Here is a 19,422-nt window from a genome sequence, read left to right as displayed (position 1 = left end):
GCATTTTCAAGTTCACACAAAACGGTTGCTTTTATGAGGGCTCATGTCTGCTTCTTGAGCTCCTGGCCAGTGTGTGTTTAGCTCCACTACATAGGGTCCTGGCCTCTGTAGGACCCACACCACCATCAGAGGAATAAGAATTGATATAGATTTGTCTGTCCTCATGGGTGCTAACTCATGTTCGACTTCTGGCCTGTTCTTGCTCTCCCCAACTACATCCATCTTCTTGCCTTCCCGACTGTCTGCCCTGTGGGCTTCAAGATCCAGTGTCAAATGCAAAAACAATGGATTTTATTTATTTATTTATTTATTTATTTATTAAACTCCAGGCTGGAACTCACCACCCTGAGATCAAGACCTGAGATGAGATCAAGAGTCAGAAGCTTAACTGACTGAAGCACCGAGGAACCCGCAAAGACAATGGTCTTTTTTTTTTTTTTTTTTTAAATTTTTTTTTCAATGTTTATTTATTTTTGGGACAGAGAGAGACAGAGCATGAACGGGGGAGGGGCAGAGAGAGAGGGAGACACAGAATCGGAAACAGGCTCCAGGCTCTGAGCCATCAGCCCAGAGCCTGACGCGGGGCTCGAACTCCAGGATCGCGAGATTGTGACCTGGCTGAAGTCGGACGCTTAACCGACTGTGCCACCCAGGCGCCCCTATGGTCTTAAAGAAACTGTGTAAGCAACTCCAATGATTGTCCAAGGTCAAATCCCTGTAGCAAATTATACACACAGACACACACACATTATAAATATGTATTATATATTATATGTATTATATATAATGGATATATAGGATGGAAATTATATATAATATTTAACATCAGTATTTTGCTTCCCTGATCAAACCCCGATGTGTATGCTCTCATTTATTCAACCAATGAATATTAATGGATAACAAATACTTACTGAGCACCTACTATGCACTAGACAATAGGTTCTAGGTGCTTGGGGCACAGCAGTGAATAAAACAAAGTCCCTCCCATCAGGGAGTCGCGTTTACTGTTGCCCCCCCCAAGAACAACCTAATGCTACAAGGAGGAGTCGTGGGCTAGGTTCTGGTGTGGACTCCACACCAGGCGCCCCAATTCAGAGCTAAATAAATGTTAATAATTGTGTGATCTTGGATCAAAATCCCTTCATCTCTTGCTTTCTTCATTAGTCACATAGGGAGACCAACCTCCCAACCTATTTCTCATATAAATGCAGTTAGACAAAACAGCAGTTGAAAGACATGTGAAAAATAAATAGCTGTAAAAAAAATAAAGGAAGCAAAAACCAAAAACGAGTCAAGGATATTGTCATCATCATTTATTATGTATCAAATTGTCTTCAACATAAGTTACAACCTGATTAAGTTTGATAGACATTTTTTTATCTATTTAAAGACAAAAAAAATTCTCTTTATGTACAATATCTTTTGTCTAGAGTCTAGCAAATATAGTACCTTTCATTGCAGGATTTCTGCTTAACATAATAAGCAAAAACAAACAACCAAAAAAATGTAAACCAAAGCAAACCAAATCCCCAAATCTCTCAACTACAAATACCAATATTGAATAAAGCATTAAAAACACAAACATGGAATAACTTTTGTTTAGCAATGCGGAATGAATACTAACGTTAGTGGCAAAAAAATAAAAAAAAAACAAAAACAATACAACACCAAAAAAAAACCCCCAAACAACCCCCCCCCCAAAACACAATAAAACAAAACCCCAGGAAAATAAGCAACAATTTTTAGGGGTGGGCTTTCCTGCTCAGGGGTACAAGCTGACTCTAGACCATCTCTCGGCTCCTGCGGATAGCACAGCACAGGATCATACTGAAGATCATGCCAAATATCTAGAAGACAGAAAGGAACATGAGGAACAGGGTGGCATGGCTCAGGGAAGGTTGAGGGACAGGAAAGACGGGAGTCATTCGGGCCAAGACAAACGAGAAGAATGGTGACTGCATGGTCAGGCATGTACAGTGTGCCAAAGCAGGAGAGACGGAGGCTAGCTGGCTCTAATGGGGGGAGCCGCTGACTGGTGGATTCTGAGGGTCTGCAGCCACTTGTCAATGTAAACTGCACAAGCAACTTCCCTGAAGAACTTCCAGAGTGTGACAAATAAGCTCAGAGCTAAATTTAGAATTAAAAAAAAAAAAGTTTTATTTTGTTTTGAGAGAGCGTGAATGGGGTGGGGGGCAGCGGGGGGGGGGGGGGGACAGACGATTGGAAGAGGGCTCACTTGCTGTCAGCAGGGGTTGATGAGGGGCTTGAACTTACAAACTGTGAGATCATGACCCGAGTTGAAGTCAGCCGCTCAGCCAACTGAGCCACCCAGGCGCCCCAATTCAGAGCTAAATTTAATGCTCAAATGCCAGACGTTCCGATAATCCACATAGGCTTGTACTTCCCATCTTTGTGAATGTCTGTTTTATATTCTATTTTAAAAGGTATTATTACACGCCTTTTACTGAAAGCTGCCTCAAAGCCTTTCTTAGGTGTAAATAACCACTAAGAAAGGAAAGAAATCTCACTTTCTCGGGATAGTCTTACTGGGGCAGAGGAAGGTCCCTCTTGGGGAATGAGGGAGTAACCCCAGGGAACCTTGTTTGCACTTAATGGTTTCTAGGGCTGATTAGCAAGACAGTAGATTTTTTGAAGCCTGGAATCCTCCCTCTGGTTGTCCACCTTTGCATGCCTTTCAGACTATGGGTGTGATGTGTGTGTGTGAAGTAATTCCTGTCCATGTAACTTTCACTGAACTACTTTCTCTGGGAAAAGAAAAGCAGGCACATAACAAAAACAAGTCCTAAAGATTACCTCAGGATCACTAACAGGGCTGGGTGATCTACACCCTTGCTACTCAAAGCGTGGTTCATGGACCAGCAGGACCAGCATCCCCTCACATTTGCCTCCTGAACCCTAAGAGTTAGAAGAATGCATTCTGGAGACGCACAGAGCTCAAATCCCAGATGCTTCACTCACGAGCTCAGAGGCTTTGATCAACTCGACCTGTCCCTCCACTCCCTGGTCTGTAAAATGGGAATACTAACAGTTCCCATCTCATAAGTACGGTGAGGATTAAATTAGTTGATGAATAAATTGATTCATTAAAACAGTGCCTGGGCAGACTATGTGCTTCACAGATGTTAATCGCTGTGACATCATTCCCTCCCCACGTCCTCAATACTCACCATCACCACGGCAATCCCAATGCCCACTGCGCCGATGATGTGGAATTTGTTGTGAAAGACTTCTTTGATGGCCTCAGGGCAGGGCTTAGGGGGGTAAACCAAGACTCGGGTCACACACAATCCCTGCTCCAGGCACACCTCCCCCCTCCCACAGCGCCTGTGTCACACCAGGACATTGGGGATCCGGGAGAAAGGGCCGAGGACAGGAGTGCTCAGGTGTCCTCACTGGCGGATGGAAAGGAGAACCAAGAGATATGGAGGTGGGTCCTTAAAGTCTGGGTAAGAAATAAGGGAAGGAAGAAGGGGAAACACCTGCTTTGGGGCCTATTTCTTATCAGGCCATCAGGCTACTTCCTATTATTCTGAAGTGTGGACATGAGCTCTAGCTTACAGTCGTGAGCTGTTTGTACGTCTAAGAAGCGGGAGTGCAGAATTCAGAGCACAGCTGGGGGAGGTGGGATAGAAGCCAGCAGCTGGCAGATCCAGGTGCCACTAGAACACTTTGCTGTTTCCCTGGTCTGGCCTTTGTTTTGCTGCCCTGGAGGAAACAGAGGCCCCAGGGAGGGGAAGAAAGACATGGCTGCCACGGAGCTCTTCCGCAGGTGGAAGGCGTAGTTCTGAAGCACTTAGATGCCTGTCTTCCCAGAACGAGAGGGCAAGGTTTCACTTCAACCCTTGTGGGATTTGTCCAGAGCAGCGGGGCCAGGGCGCAACAGTTTACCTTCATTGGGTTTTTAAGTTTACCTTCACTGTGATGGATGACAGTATATCCTTTTGGGGGCAGATGTCGGAGATAAACTGTTCTACTCCACCAGCCAAACCACAGCAGTCCAGCTGCAGGGGGAAGTGCAGGGATGGGGCGAGAGAAACAAACAAAAAAGGATGATTGGAATGGAGATGCACAGGCTGGTGCAACCAGTACCCCGTGTGCACGTGCGTTCTGACGGAAGGTCAGCGAGGGTCGCGGTGTTGGCACAGGTGACATACCGCATAGTGGATGGCTTTCAGGGTGTCCCGCTGGGGCTCGTCCTTGGATTTCAGCTTGTTGTAGGTGTCCTTGTAAAACTCCTGGACTTCCTGAATCACCTACGACGGGCGGACGAGAGCGGGGCAGATATGGCTTTTTCAAGAACATATAAACGTCACCTGTTCCATCTTGTTCACGCTCAGCCAACAAATTCTTGTGCTTGGAAAACGTCACTGAGCAGACTGAAGCCACCAGACTGGTCCTGCCTCTCCCAGCACCTCCGGCGCCCTTCTCGTCTCCTCCCACGTCCCTAGGAACCCAATCCAGTTTTCCCTTCTTCTCTTGCACCTTTGGCAGGTCCCTCCCGCCCCAGTTGGCAACTTCTCCTCTACTTGTGCACCGAATGCACTCTCCTCAATCTAAAGAACAACAATAATAATAAAAAAAATTCTACTCCTGACCGGGCTAGTTCCTCAGGCTTGCAGCTTTTCTTTTTCACTTAGAGGCTGTGTGACTTTTGGCAAGTTACTAAACCTCTCTGTACTTCAGTTTCTGCATATGTAGGATGGAGATTATAAGAGTCTGTGCCTCAGTGGTTATTGTGAGGACTTAAATGAGATGCTGCATGATAAGCCCTTAGTGCAGTGTCTGGCACAGAGTACTGGGTACCTCAGTACACCCTAGTTTAACAAACGCCTGTCCCTCGCCCCCCCGCCCCAATCAATTAATTAACTGACCAACATCCAGAATTTCTCCAGCAGCTGTCGTGATCATCCCACCCTCTTTCTTCAGTTGTAGCATTTATATCTGGATAATTAAATCTTTTTTTTTTTTTTAAACAGGGTTCCTGCATCCAGTCTCTCGTCTCTTCTCTCTCTTGCTAAACATGCCAAGACTGCCTTTCCTAATACACGGTTCTGATATGGCCCATCCTGGCCCACAACTCCTCCCTCAGTGGCTCCCCATCGGAACCCACATTCAGCTGTCTCTGCCGGAAAGTACTGGGTCTCCCACCAACTTTCCTCCTGAAATCCTTTCTCTCATCCAAGATTTAGGTGAGTGTCCCCTTCTCCATGAAGCCAGAAGAGATTTCCTGTTGGCATGCCGCCTTCTCAAACCCCATGGAACTTCTGGATATAAATGACTTCTAGGACACTTCTCCTAGTGCATATTTGCATATATGCATTCTCCAAATGCATATTTGGGTGGAAAGTGCGGGGACCACAGCTTGTGTATCACTGGACCCACACTGGGTCTGGCCAGCACTTGGCTCATGGTGGCACATATTCATAGACTAGGTGAAGGAGCAGGGGGCTCCAGCCCTCGCAGAGGCTCGTTTTCCTAAGCCATCCTTCCAGAGGAGTCGGGGACAGGGCTGCTGAGGTGCGAGACACATACACACACAGACCTGATGAGTATTTCTTGAATATCTGCTGCGTGCCAGCACCATTCAGGGAACTGGAAGCTGTGGCTGGCACCACACCCACATCGCCTGCCCTGGGGGAGCTCACACTCTGCTGGGCATGTGGGAGCGTGGTGAAATAGGAGCATGTTTGATGGCTGAAAGCTGACCAAAGTGGCCAGCTGAGACACCTGTCACTCTCATCATTCCCACCCCCGAATTCCGAAACCTGTATCACTCCCGAGAGATCTTATGGGAGACACCTACCTCATCTTTGTGGGAATAGCCCCAGATGGCCGCAGCTATTTCAATGGCAAATATCACCAAGAGGAAGCCAAAGAACTAGAAGGCAAAGAAGGGGTAAGATGAGGGGAAATCCCAGCCAGCCAACCACAAAGGGTATTCCGGAGGATAAGGAGGAATAACTCCCTGGGAGTTGGGCATCTGGGGGTGCAAATGAACAGCCTGGAAGGGATGGAAGAAATTTATGGAACTGTGAGCATGGAGCCAAGGGAGGAGCGAAAGCAGTAGTAGGAAGAGATTCCCATTCAGGAGGAAAGAATGGGGCACAGCTGACCCCAGAATTGATATTCCTAAGGTGTTAATTAAGAGTCAGTGATAAGATACGATCGCTCACTCACGCTCTTTATTTGAGGAAATAAAGAAAGTGAATGCACTCTGGAATTTGAAGAAAATTGTTAACAAATTTTAAAATAAGAGAAGGCGAAGGTACCTGTGGATTCAGGGAAAAAAAGCAAACGTGGTCCTCGAAAAGGGGGAAAACAAAGTCCTGGCATTTAGTCGCCTAAAGGAAGTGATAAGACAGAGAGGCTCCAGAACAGAAGAGAAGCAAGGCATCACTACAGGGGAGGAGGGCAAGATGGCTACCTGGCTAGGAGGCTGGGGTGGGGCCTGGAATGGAGCAACACTGTGGGGGCTGAGGATAGCTCATGCCTTTAAGGTACCCTCTGGACCCCATCCCACCCCATCTGTTCTATGAGATCTTGGGGGCGGGGCCCTTGGGTCAGAGTGGCTGTGGGGAGCAGAAGGGGTACTCACCAATCCCAGCATGCACTGGGACTCTTGCACGGCCCCACAGCAGCCCAGGAAACCCACCAGCATCATGAGGGCACCAGCTCCAATCAGAATATAAACTCCTGAGGACAGAGAGCAGAGGGCAAGGCATGGGGTCATTATTGTTGAGACCCAGACATATGCTGCAATTCTTTTTCCCCCCTCTAAGAATCTGTGCTGCCCCCATCCTTAAAAACAGCCTCCTTGGGGCTCCTGGGTGGCTCAGTCAGTTAAGCACCCGACTTTGGCTCAGGTCATGATCTCGCAGTTCCTGAGTTTGAGCCCCACATCGGGCTCTGTGCTGACAGCTCAGAGCCTGCGGCCTGCTTCAGATTCTGTGTCTCCCTCTCTCTCTGCCCCTTCCCCACTCATGTTCTGTCTCTCTCTCTCAAAAATAAACATTAAAAAATAAAACAACAACAACAACAACAAAAAACAGCCTCTTCCACCTCTGCTTTTAAGTCTCCTCCCCACCAATCTCTTTTCTAGGACCCCACCCCATTAAGCCCTCACCCCTCTCTTACCCTCACCTTCCTGGAAGGTGCTCATTACCTTCTATAACCAGGACAAAGATACCCATGGGAATCCCTAGGTTTGACTCAGGATGTGAACTGATCCAGTTTGTCAGCTGTTTCCAGCAAGATGAATCCATTCACACTAACTGATATAGACCCTCCAAACTGGGGCTAACTTCTTAGGGACTGGGACTGGGACTCTGATGAGACTTCTGCTGGCCTCTACCTGACAGAAGAGTCTGTCAGAGCAAGTTTTCCAAAGGAAAGGGGTTGTGTACACTTAGACATCCATGCTCAGGTGGACCAGCTCTGCCTCATTCCCAGAAGGGATGCCTCTCTGCCCTGCTTCCAGGTGGCGGTGAGGCATGTGCAGTTAGTAACACCCAGGTGCACAGGTTGGCAAAGGTAGGGGTACTTGCTCTAGTGCAAAGAACACAGCCCTGGTGTCAGAAGACCCTTGTTTTGATCTCAACATTGCTACTAACTGCTGTGTGATCATGGGGAAGACGCTCTCCCTCTCTGGGCCTCGGTTTCTTTATCATTAGAATGAGAGGTTGGTGGCTAGAACATTTCAAAACATCCCTTAGAGTGCCCTAAAGAGATCTTACAGTTGCAATTCATTTACCCCAGGTGAAGGCTGAAAAGGATCCTCCTTTAAAGGGAGGGTGAGTGAATGACCCTGTTTCTAAGTCGTCAGTTTGAGTAACTGATGGGGGGAGAGGGAGGCGGTGAGAAGGGAGTGACTTCTGCCTAGGCCCAACATGAAGCAAACCCCTGGGAGGGGAACACACTGGAGCCTGGCCTTCGTCATCCTATAACCCCCCAGGGGATGCCCAGATGGACCCATCTTGCAGTTATATTCTTGAAAAGCCGCAGCTGTCCTGCAGGGACCACACCCTTTCCCAGCTCCCCAACATGCAGGACCCATGGGGACACTGGCAGAGCAATCCCGTGTGCCTCCCTGTCTTGCAGGCATATTCTGTCCAACATTGGGAAGGACTCCTGTCGCATGGTGAGAGCATGTCTGGATGTGAAAGCCAGCTCTGTGACCCTGGGGAAGCTGCTTAATCTCTCTGTGCAATAACTTTCTATCTGCAAAACGGGGATGGTACTAATGCCTGCCTCAAGGATAGTTGTAAAGATTAAGTGATCTAACCCAAATGTGCACAACAAATGCTAGCTACTGTTAGTCTTAGTAATACGGAGGATGAATGACAATTATTAATAACCACAGTGATGAATTTTTACATACTCGCGGAACCCTCCCTACGAACTGGGACTAGGCAGACTTCCTTGAAGTGCAGGACTGAAGCTGAGAGAGAGTGTCTGCGATGTTTCCACACAATACACAACAGGGTACTGCAGTGAGAACCTTGGCAGGTGTCACAGTGACCTCACTGTCCCACATCTGCACCCCTAGTCCCGGGGCCGAGGCTTTGCAGGCAACAAACCGTGCAGTCTGCCTGCAGCTGAGGTTCACGGGCAGCACCCAGCAGAGCACACACAAGGGAGCATTTGTGTCTCTGCCTTTTCCCCCCACATCTGTCGTGATGTCAGGTCACGTGGGTTTACTGGCAAACCCCTATGTTGTATGAATATGGGTATTGTTCCCATGCATGCCTGGCCCAGACTGGGCAAGGGGACAAATGCAGCCTGTCCTGGAGTCAAGTCCTATCCTCCTGGGCCGTTTGATACTGTGGGGCCACGGGTGCACTGCATGGGTGCTGTGGGAGGGGCGGCCTCCCTCAGCTTCGGGCTCTGCCATGGGGCCACCAGTGAGCTGCAGCAGTCAGTCAGATGGCCCTGCTTTCTCCCCATCTCACTGGGGCAAGACAACGAAGGATGAGGGTCACTCCTTTGAGCTCTGCGGCAGGGGCTGAATAAATAGGGCGTATTAAGAGATCAAAAGGATTTACAAGCACATGGAATAGAGTCAGTGGGAATGAACAGACATGTTTTCTCTAAGTCCAGACCCCAGTTCATAAGCCGGGACAGCCCTGGCAGAAGTCAGGAGAGTTGGATAAGCAGCAGTAGGGAGCTACACTAAAGGAAAAAGCTTTCCCATGCACAGAGAGAGAGAGAGGGAGAGAGGGGGAGAGGGAGATGGAGGGAGGGAGAGAGAGAGAGAGAGAGGACATTCTCCTCCTAATGGGCTTCTTGGTTAATTATAAACATCCATTTCTTGGGCTCAGCAGATGAAGCTTGTAGGACAAAGGGTCTTGTTGGGTTTAAATCTTGCTCAGGTAGCTGCCAATCTGGGGTGTCTTGGCTTACCCTCTTCAGCCAGGGATGAAGACAAGCAACCCCCTGGTGGCTGTCCATGGGGATTTTAGCACCGGCCATCAAACTGGAGCGGGGGGCTCATCTGCAAGCCACACCTTCCCCCCCCCGCCCCCCTCCCCCCCCCCCCCCGCCAGAAGCCACAAAACCACTGGAAGGCTTGGCGGCCTCTTACAGGGCCACGCAGGGCTTCCCTTTGGGAAGGCTCCTCCTCGCCTGCATCCTGAGCTTGTTAGCAAAGGCCGGCAATGATAAATGACAACGTGTTCCCCTTTATAAAACAAGTGAATGTTAGCTTTCTGTCTGACTCATGGAAAAAATTATTTGTCACGGAGCCTTCTCCAGGATTACTGTATTAATTTGCTTAAGGGCTGTTTATTCTTCCTTTTTCAGGCTGACAGTGCAGGCCTAGCCAGAGAGAAAAAGCCTTTGGTGCAGCAGAAGCAAATGCCCGGGTGTCCTTTTATACACGAAACTGAGCATTCTTTTCCCCTGTGTATCAGGACTCTGGGCTTCAGCGACAGAGTGACACATCAGACTCTTGGCATCACCCCAAGCCCATCTCGCAACTTAGAACAGTTTATTGTCTCCAAAGATTCAGTCGGGGGTTCAAAGGAACCCTACGCGGCTCCCCACTGGCTCTCTCTCTCGGTCCTGCTTCCTTCCACTGATGGCAGTTCACACTAACAAGCCAAGCCCAGTAGGTAGTTCTCTGTCTCAGAGAGGTGTGGGTGTGTAAGCTCTGCCAGTTTCAGGATGGGGAGAACCAGGCACAGGGCAACAAAACAAACTGTCCGAGGCCGCTAACTGCCCTAGCTCACAGAGGGCAAAAGCCATGTATTCTGGAAATTATCAGGTGCCTTGTCATAAAGAAAGGAATGATCCTGGGGAGGGGTGGCCATCTGTGGCCTCTGGCTGGAGCCCCCAGGTGTCCTCATTTAGTGGTGATGGTTCTGGAAGGACACCAAGGAGTTAAGAAGGGCTGCTGGCCCCGGACCAAGAAAATGAAGTTCCCCAACACGTTTGCGGCCTGGGATTACAGATACTGCTGACGGGCTGAATCTCCCAGGGCCTGAATTGGAGAGAAGGCCCATATAAGGCTGTCAGCTGTTCTGGATTCACTACTGACTGTTCTGAATGTTGGAAAGTTTCATTTTTAACTTGCTTCTCTGCCTGGTTACGTGTTCTTTCTTTATTTTAGAAGCTGTTGCCCCCCTGGAGAAAAGACACCCCTGGGTCCTTCAGGTTTTCTGAAGGGCCAGTTGTGTGGTCAGGCTGGCCTGGGGGCTGCCCCGCAGATGGTTAGTGCCCCAGTGCCAGGTACGGTCACCCCACGATGCTGGGAATATCGGCAGGGGTGGAGCTGACACTCTGCTGGAAGAGGGGCCATGGGCCAATACAAAGGCTGGTGTCACAGCTCAAGGGGGAAGGGGACACACAGAATGAAGCCTCCTTGGCCCTTTGCCCATGGATGACAATGACTCAGTTTCCCAGAGCACTTGGTGAATTGCAAGACCTAGCCAAACCCAGGCGGTCACTCGTCTGACTGATGTTCTAGTGTCACCTGAATTACCCTCCTTTGCTTGGGCTTCTGCAAGCAGAATACAATCACCAAAGTGGAGCCCTTTCCTAGGGAAGCAAAGCGTCAACAGTCCTCTGTTAGATCCGAGGGGGTGATGGCCACTGGCCTCCAACTAGAAATCCCTGAGTGTCTTTGGGACTGTGCCTTCAAGTCACCTTCCTGGTCACTTCAGGTAGGAACACTGGCCTCCTGCATCTTGTGAGATTCCCAGAGGCAGGCTGTGCCTCCTCCACCCGTGTGCTCATCACTCTTCTGCCACCCTGTGCACCTTCTCCACCCCATCTGTCATCGGCTGGCTAGGGCCACCAGCGTTGGTGACCTCTCTCTCCCAACTACAGTTTGGGTGAGGTCAAAGGCCAAGGTTCCCCCAACAGGGAACATCTAGTCGGTGGAGATCACTTCTATTCCCACATGGGGCATCCTCCCCACAATCTAGCATGGGTAATACAAGAAGCAGCTTTTGGGGGCACCTGGGTGGCTCAGTCAGTTAAGCCTCTGATATCAGGTCAGGTTCATGAGTTTGAGCCCTGCGCTGGGCTCTGTGCTGACAGCTCAAAGCCTGGAGGCTGTTTCGGATTCTGTGTCTCCCTCTCTCTCTCTGCTCTTCCCCTGCTCATATTCTGTCTCTCAAAAATAAATAAACGTTAAAAAAAAGGGGGGGGGGCACCTGGGTGGCTCAGTCAGTTAAACATCAGAGTTCGGCTCAGGTCATGATCTCATGGTCCATGAGTTTGAGCCCCACATCGGGCTCTATGCTGACAGCTCAGGGCCTGGAGCCTGCTTCAGATTCTGTGTCTCCCTCTCTCTCTGCCTCTCCCCTGCTCACACACACACACTCTCTCTCAAAAATAAATAAAGATTAAAAAATAAATAAAAATAAAAATAAAAAATATTATTAAAAAAAAAAAAAGCAGCAGCTTTGGTAGGCCTGGGTTCGAATCCCAGCCCTGCCTCTTAAGGGGTACGAGCTTGGGCAAGTTCTTTAACCTCTCTAGGCCTTGCTTTCTTCATTGAGAAGATGCTAATCATTCCATGTACCCTACGGAATTATGAGGATTAAATCACATAACAATATACATGAGAGTGTGAGCGACACAGAAAGGAGGAGTTGTCTCCCTCCTAATATGTCCACTTGCCAGTGAGATTTTTGCTGCCCACATCTAAAAAACACTTAGAATTAGTCAGAGTCCTAGAGACCGAAAGATAGAACCAGGGCTGTGGGGCCGCTGGGAGAGGTGGGGCCACTGGGAAAGGTGCAGCCAGGCACCCTGCCCAGAACGGTGCAGACAGAGCAGGAGGCCAGGCTGTCCTCAGGACAACTGGTCCCAACAGGATGCCACTCGCTTCCACATGTGTGCAGATATGCTCTCCCCTCTCCCCTAGAGGGTTCACAGCTCCCTGGTGCGGCGAGGGGGTGCTCCAGGTCCCCCCCTCAGCACAGTACCCTTGTGCTGCTCTCTCTCCACAGGGCCGCATTCCAGGCTCCCAGCCGCAGACCTGCAAAAATGCTGTTGCTAAAAACAAGTCAGGGCACTATGGAAACCTGCTTCCTAAAACCTTGTGTGCGTGCGTGTGTGTGTGTGTGTGTGTGTGTGTGTAGATTTTTGGTTTTGTTGTTTTTTTTTTTTTTTTTTTTTTCAAAAAACATACTTGTGCTTTTCTTTCCTTCACTTTCTTTCTGGAAATAGGGACACACACCCTAAAAAACAACAGCAACAAGCAATACAAGCAGGGAAACATCCAGAGGGCCTGGGTGCGTGTGGCTAAGCAGGCTGGGCAGGCCCGGCCCAGGTGGCCTCTGGGAGGTGGGAAGGGGGTGCATGTGTCCGCCAGCCACCTTGTCCTTCCAGAAGGCCTGGGGAATAACTCTCTTCAGCCTGTGTTTTCCATCTTTTTTTAAAAATAACTCCTTTGGTGGGTGGGAAGGAAGTGACCAAACTTACACTTTGAGCCTGATGACATGACAGTGTAATCCTAAAAATAGGGGGCTCCTCCGTTTCTCGTAAATGAAGTGTTTCCTACCTCCAACACAGAAAGAAGGGCTATGGATTTTGTGTCGACTAGAAACTGGGGGTGAGCCTTGGTGGTGACCCAGCAGGTGAAAAGGACAGACTAATGGTAGAAAAGACAAAAGAATGCCCAGGAGCCATGTGTAACCTGCTTTCCAGTGTTTAAACTGGAAACTTTTGCCCTAAAGCAAAAGCACTTTAGAAAACACACAAATAGGGGCGCCTGGGTGGCTCAGTTGGTTAAGTGGCCGATTTTGGCTCAGGTCATGAGGTCATGATCTCGCTGTTCGTGAGTTCGAGCCCTGCCAGCTCTTGTGCTGACAGCTCGGAGCGTGGAGCCTGTTTTGGATTCTGTGTCTCCCTCTCTCTCTGCTCCTCCCCCACTCATGCTCTGTCTCTGTCTTTGTCTCAAAAATAAACATTAAAAGGGGCGCCTGGGTGGCGCAGTCGGTTAAGCGTCCGACTTCAGCCAGGTCACGATCTCGCGGTCCGGGAGTTCGAGCCCCGCGTCGGGCTCTGAGCTGATGGCTCAGAGCCTGGAGCCTGTTTCCGATTCTGTGTCTCCCTCTCTCTCTGCCCCTCCCCCGTTCATGCTCTGTCTCTCTCTGTCCCCAAAATAAATAAACGTTGAAAAAAAAATTTTTAAACATTAAAAAAGAAAACAAATAAAACCAAATACCCTGTGGCATTTACCAGCACTAAGGGTCTGACTCTCTTATTAATCCTGACTGTACTATGTAGGAGACAGGTGTTTTGGGTCTCAGAGCCCCTATCTGTACAGTGGGGAGGACTCACCCCTCCTACTCCTGGGACTCTGGATCCCCAGGACAAAGTTTTTTGAATTAAAGAAATGATCAAGCCTAAGGAGACATGACATTAAGAGAGGGTCAGGGACAAGAACAGAGGTTCTTAAACCCTCAAGAGTGGCAGTAACTTTGGCAAAGCCCATTTCCTATTGGGGGAATGGTCAGAATGCCAGACTTAGTCAGCATGAAGAAACCAACCACATCAGTCCGATGCAAATTTGCGGCACATGCAATACCAAGCATGGCTGGAAAGGGACGTGACAGGCCAGTGTGGCCAGAGCAAAAGTCTTTCCCCAGGCCCATTCCTGGATCAACACAGAATCTCCACGGTTGGAGGAAGTACTGTCTCCCCCTGCTCACCTGTGTAGAAGCTGGAAGGTTGACTGTCTTGCTCGAAGATGCTCTTGGTTTGAGAGTCGAATCGGAGCCATAGTCCAACAGCAAGGACCGCAATCCCAGCAAGCTGCAGGATATACAGGATGTGGACATCAGTCCTGGCTGCTGGTAGGAGCACAGCCCCACAACACTAAAGGGGACACTTGCAAAGGGTTCTGTGACCACCCTTGGTGGTCCCTGCCTCTCACCGTGCACCTGGTAGTAACAGGGGCCCAGTGTGGGAATCAGTCCATTTGCTAAAAATATCAGCAAGCTGGGAACAATTACTTACTAGCAGTCCAGCCGGTAGAATGGATACTTCATGGACACTAGAATACTCCACAGCAGTGAAAAATGAGCCACTGTAGCTACGTGCAATACTATGAGTGCATCTCATGATGCCAAAAAACAGCAGCAAGACACACCAAAAAAAACATACAATGTGATGCCTTATAGTTAAGAACTGCTCTGCTTTTCAGAGGTACATATAAATGACCAAGATAAAGAAAAGAATTAACATAGAGTCAAGTGTGCCCTGTAGGGGAAGGAAGGGATTTCTGATAAGGGAATAGCACTTGTGAGAGCAGGGTCTAGGGCACTGGCAATATTCTAGCTCTTAACTTGGGTGGTGGTGACGCGGATATTCCCTTCCTGATTATTCTTTAATCTGTTGATGTTTCAGATGTACTCTGTATATGTACCATATGATAAAAAAGAAGCAGGTTGCTCAAGGGGCACAGCCATGCACCAATGAGGTCGATTCCTTACAAAATCACACGGCTCATTAAGTGACATAGAGCAGCGTCTTCCCTAAGTGGCCGACATTTGTCCCTTCCCTTTCACCCTGGGAAACCTCACAGGCTGACCCCCTCCCATTCCAGGTTTTAGACGCCTGCTTCCTTACGAGTGATCCTTACATAAACATCAGATAAGACACTTCTGAGTAATCTCCCAATCTTCTGAAAATCCCATTTTGTAGGTGGGCAAGTTGAGATACTGGACCCTAAAGGGCAGCCCTTCCTACCAAGGGACAGAACCGAGGTGCCAAATCCCAGCTTGGCACTGTTGAACTAGAGGCCTGTGCAGGCGGCACCCCCTGCCAAGTTGTCCTTGACCCCCAGGGCCAGCTGGTCTCCCCACACTCTCGCTCGGACCAGGGTTTGCATGAGAGTGATTCCCATGGATGCCTCCTCAACAGAGGCGCCCTATGTCAGAGCCCTGCTCCTGAGAGAGCTGGGTTCTCTGCCCTGAGAGCTGGGACAGCCCACCGTGTGGCCAGGCCTCTCTTTCTTTAATTGTTTGTTCCACTTCTTTTCCCCAGGACTTGGTGGTGGGTGTAGACGTGTCGGGTGGAGGTGGAGGTGGAGGCGGCGACGGTGGAAAGGATGACCTAGGGCCTCAGCCTGCCATAGGGTCAAAACTGTGCCCATGCCTCCAGTGGTGTATTTCCACAGCGAGGCTTTGGATTTCCTGGCTCAGAGCTCTATTGCCTCAGTTTTCCCATCTGTAGAACAGGAATGGCGAGATGTGGCCCTTCCTTGCTTTTTAAGTATGGCTAACAGTAAAGGAGATCATATTAGAAGTACTTCCGAAAGAGGAACCCAACGGGCTCTGTGAGAAGAACTTTATCAGCACCCCGGTCACCAGCATCACACTCCTCCCCGCGGAGGAGAGTCATTCCGCATCTCCCCAGATCTCTTAGGCTTCATGTGACAGAAGGCAACCACCAAACATCGGTAGGAAGTACATACCCCCAGGTGCCCCATGGCAGACAGTGCAGGAAAGAAAAACTCATGGTTGCCAGGCTTTCCTTCTTATTCACAGGACACTTGCAGGTGAGTGAGGGTCTCCTGGCCTAATTCCAAGACAGCAGACATGGCTCCGTGGGGAAAAGTAGGAGTCTCCCTCCCCATTTCTAGCCTGGATGCTCTGGCACAGACTGGGTTCTCCTGACTCATGAGTGCCACTGTTGGGGCAGGGACACAGTGGGGCCAGGCTGGGACCTCCCTGTAAACTGAGTACAGGACAAGCACACACTAAGTGGGTCTTGACTCTGGTGGGCAGGCTCTGGCCTAGCTCCCCCCTGGGCTCCTGGAGAGTTAAAAGAAAGAAGGCAATACTTCCTCCTCTCCCCACAACATATGAAGGCCCAGTGAGGCCCCTGGACAATGGGAGACTGAGGCTGCTGGCTTCCCTATGGACATGACAGTGTTAATCTGAGAATGCTGTGGGCAGGGACTAAACATGCACTGGAGGTACAGACAGCACTTGCCACAAACCTTGTCCTCAGTCCTCCCTCTTGTTGACAACACCTGGGACCTAAGAGAGGTCCGTGTCCCTTACTGTCATTTCTGCTCTACGCTTGTGCTTATCAAAGAATTAGCCTTGGGATGCCTGGGTAGTTCAATCGGTTAAGTGTCTGACTCTTGTTCTCAGTTTAGGTCATGATCTCAGGGTTGTGAGTTCAAGCCCTGTGTTGGGCTTCATGCTGGGTGTGAAGCCTACTTAAAAAAGCAGAAACAGGGGTGCCTGGGTGGCTCAGGCAGTTAAGCCACCAACTTTGGCTCAGGTCACAATCTTGTGGTTCATGAGTTCGAGCCCCACATCGGGCTCTATGCTGACAGCTCAGAGGCTGGAGCCTGCTTCAGATTCTGTGTCTCCCTCTCTCTCTGCCTCTCCCCGACTTGCACTCTGTCTGTCTGTCTCTCTCTCTCTCAAAAATAAACATTAATTTTTTTTTAAAAAAAACAAAAACAAGTTAGCCTCAATTATTTCTCTTTGGGTATGATTCCATGGATAACAAGAGGGTACCCACCTAAAGCCTGAAATGGTGAGGCCTCTTCCATTTTATAATTTCAAGGAGCCTGAGCCAATCTGTAAAAGTCCAGTCATTTATCTGGTCTATACACACATGTGTCAAAAAGGACACTGTACTGGAGAATTGGAACCAGGAGAGAAAGGACTTTAGGTCTCACCCTGGCTAAGGACAAGGCCAGACAGAGTCGGGAGTCCATGTTTGGACCCCACCCAAAACCTGGCCTCACACTGCTTGGTTGTCAAAGCCACAACACTTTACTAAAAGGAGAAAGAAAAAGCAGCTGGCTCTGGAGAAATGGAAAAAGCAGTAATGATCTCAGTTTCTTATGCCTATAAACTCACCAAAAGAGACAAGGAGGAAGGTCTAAGAAACCCAGGTGGAGGAGAGGGTCAGGGGCAGAACCGGGAGCACATAGTTCACAAAAATCAGAGGAATGAGCCCTGCTGCTCTTTTGGATTGAATTACTCAGTTAATTGGCCTGAGGGGAAGATATGTAAGCCATTAGCTGCCCCATTTTCTGTAATGCTATTGGAGAAATGGCTTTATCAGCCGGGTAACCGATGGATGGTTCAGGGTTACAGGGCCACATATAATGGGTGTCACCTAATAATGGCTCATGGTTGTGCAGGCAGTATTATCTAAGGAGCTCGAGAGTTACTTTCTAGAAGAGTTCACTTTTTGGTGTGGCACTGAGGGGGGTCCCAAGCCCCCACCTGGCTCTCACCCCTAGCTATGTGGAATACTAGGAGAAAACAAATGGCAAGAACCAGGGAGAACTTTACCTGTGACAAAACTGTCACACTGAGTCGCTTATGAAGGGACTCCATGAAGTAAGAAATCGGGGATCTGGGAGGCCAAGAAGTTGCTGGTTTCCTCCCAGGTTAGTTAGCTGATGTGTGGCAGGAACGTTGGCCACACAGTCGTCATGGTGGCCGCCTTGCTTTGTAACAGTGCAGGATCTGAGCAGGTCTGATGTAGACGTTCAGTTAGCCGATTCCTGATCACAGGCCCCCCTCCCCCACCATGTAAAGGACAGCAATCAGCCTCAGACCACCAGCTGGGTGGTGGGGATGGATGTGAAAAGTCCAGAGCCTCTACTCCTAGCCTGAGGCACTGCCCAGTCTGCCTGCTTACCTCATTCTCAAAGGAAGCCAAAGGAAAACCTTCCGGTTTGGCTGAGAAAAGGTCCTTTGCCTTCAGGCCAAAAATGGTCCCATCTATCTGACAGTGCAGGGAAAAAAAGGATAGCCTTTCCCCATTGTTTTATTGGAAATTCTTAAATTCTTCGCGCATGTTCCTTTTGTTTTTAGAAGACAGCCATGAGAAAAACCTAAACTGAGGACATTCTACAAAATACTTGCTCGTCAGCACTTCTCAGAACTGCTAAGGTTATGAGAAACCAAGGAAGACAGAAACGGTCACAAATCATAGATGGAGAAGTATGACAACCATCATGTGGTACCACGGATGGGACCCTGGCACAGAAAGAGGACATGACTGGTAAAACAAGTGAAATCTGAGTGAGTTTAGTTTAGTTGACAGCAACATTATCAGTGTTGGTTTCTTAGCTGTGACAAATGTGATGTGGTAATTAGAGGTGCTAACCACGGGGGAAATTCTTGGGACATAGGGGGTTTGCTATACTGTCTTTGCAAACTTTCTGCAGATCTGAAACTGTTCTAAAACTAAGAACGTATATACATGTGTGTGCACATGTATATACATATTTATCAAGCCGGGGCTTCTCTTCCAAAGCTTCTAGGTCTCTCTATCCTAAAATTCCCAACAGAAATGAACCCTCTCTTCTTCCAGGCTCACTGCTCCTTCTGGTTGCCCTGTGCACTCACCCCTGAGCTGGTGGCTTACCCCTCTCCAGGTCCCCACAAAGTGGTCACGGTATAATGCACCCAGCCCTCCATGTGGACAGCAGCCATGTCCCTGAAAGGCTTAGGTCAGTCGCTCAGTTTTAAGATTTCAGGTGTTAGCTGTGTCTTCATGTTTTCTGATCTCTCTGCAGCAGGACACCAAGGAACCCTGATCCCACCTTCTCCTTACCCGCCCCTTAGATGGAATCACTCAGGTTCCCAAATAAGTCCCCTGCATCCTCGCCTCGGCTCATGCCAGCCCTTCCTTCTGGAATGCCGTCCTGGCCACCCGGGCCTGCTGCTTCCCCACCAAGACGTCCTCAGTCTCTGGAGGAAACGAAATCCCACCAGCTGCAGCATCATCACACACGCCCTTTTTCTCGCGGGTGTTCTGGGCTAGGGTCTCACTAGAGTTCAAGTTCCTTCAGGGCAGGGCTGCTTCTCAGTCATTCTGGCAGCTCACCCACCCCATCCATACCTTGGACACAACAGTGAATAAATTCTAAATTCATGAATAAATGATCAGTTGACCAACAAATAA

General features: G+C 49.2%; 1 protein-coding gene across 1 annotated transcript in view; it reads right to left on the bottom strand.

Annotated features, from left to right (window-relative positions):
* Positions 1–1,298: 1,298 nt before the first annotated feature.
* The window catches only part of CD9 (CD9 molecule), a 34,562-nt gene continuing 16,438 nt past the window's right edge, over positions 1,299–19,422 (bottom strand). Inside the window, exons 2-8 of the mRNA XM_043564655.1 lie at positions 14,184–14,286; positions 6,617–6,714; positions 5,825–5,899; positions 4,176–4,274; positions 3,933–4,022; positions 3,189–3,272; positions 1,299–1,847 (exon numbers count right to left, since the gene is read on the bottom strand). Coding sequence (XP_043420590.1) covers positions 1,782–1,847; positions 3,189–3,272; positions 3,933–4,022; positions 4,176–4,274; positions 5,825–5,899; positions 6,617–6,714; positions 14,184–14,286 — 615 coding nt within the window. The 3' untranslated portion in view covers positions 1,299–1,781. The remainder of the gene's footprint in view (positions 1,848–3,188; positions 3,273–3,932; positions 4,023–4,175; positions 4,275–5,824; positions 5,900–6,616; positions 6,715–14,183; positions 14,287–19,422) is intronic.

Source organism: Prionailurus bengalensis, chromosome B4, assembly GCF_016509475.1.
Source record: "Prionailurus bengalensis isolate Pbe53 chromosome B4, Fcat_Pben_1.1_paternal_pri, whole genome shotgun sequence".
Taxonomy (NCBI): domain Eukaryota; kingdom Metazoa; phylum Chordata; class Mammalia; order Carnivora; family Felidae; genus Prionailurus; species Prionailurus bengalensis.
The sequence above is the reverse complement of the archived record's forward strand: the minus strand, read 5'-3'. Positions and strand labels throughout refer to the sequence as shown.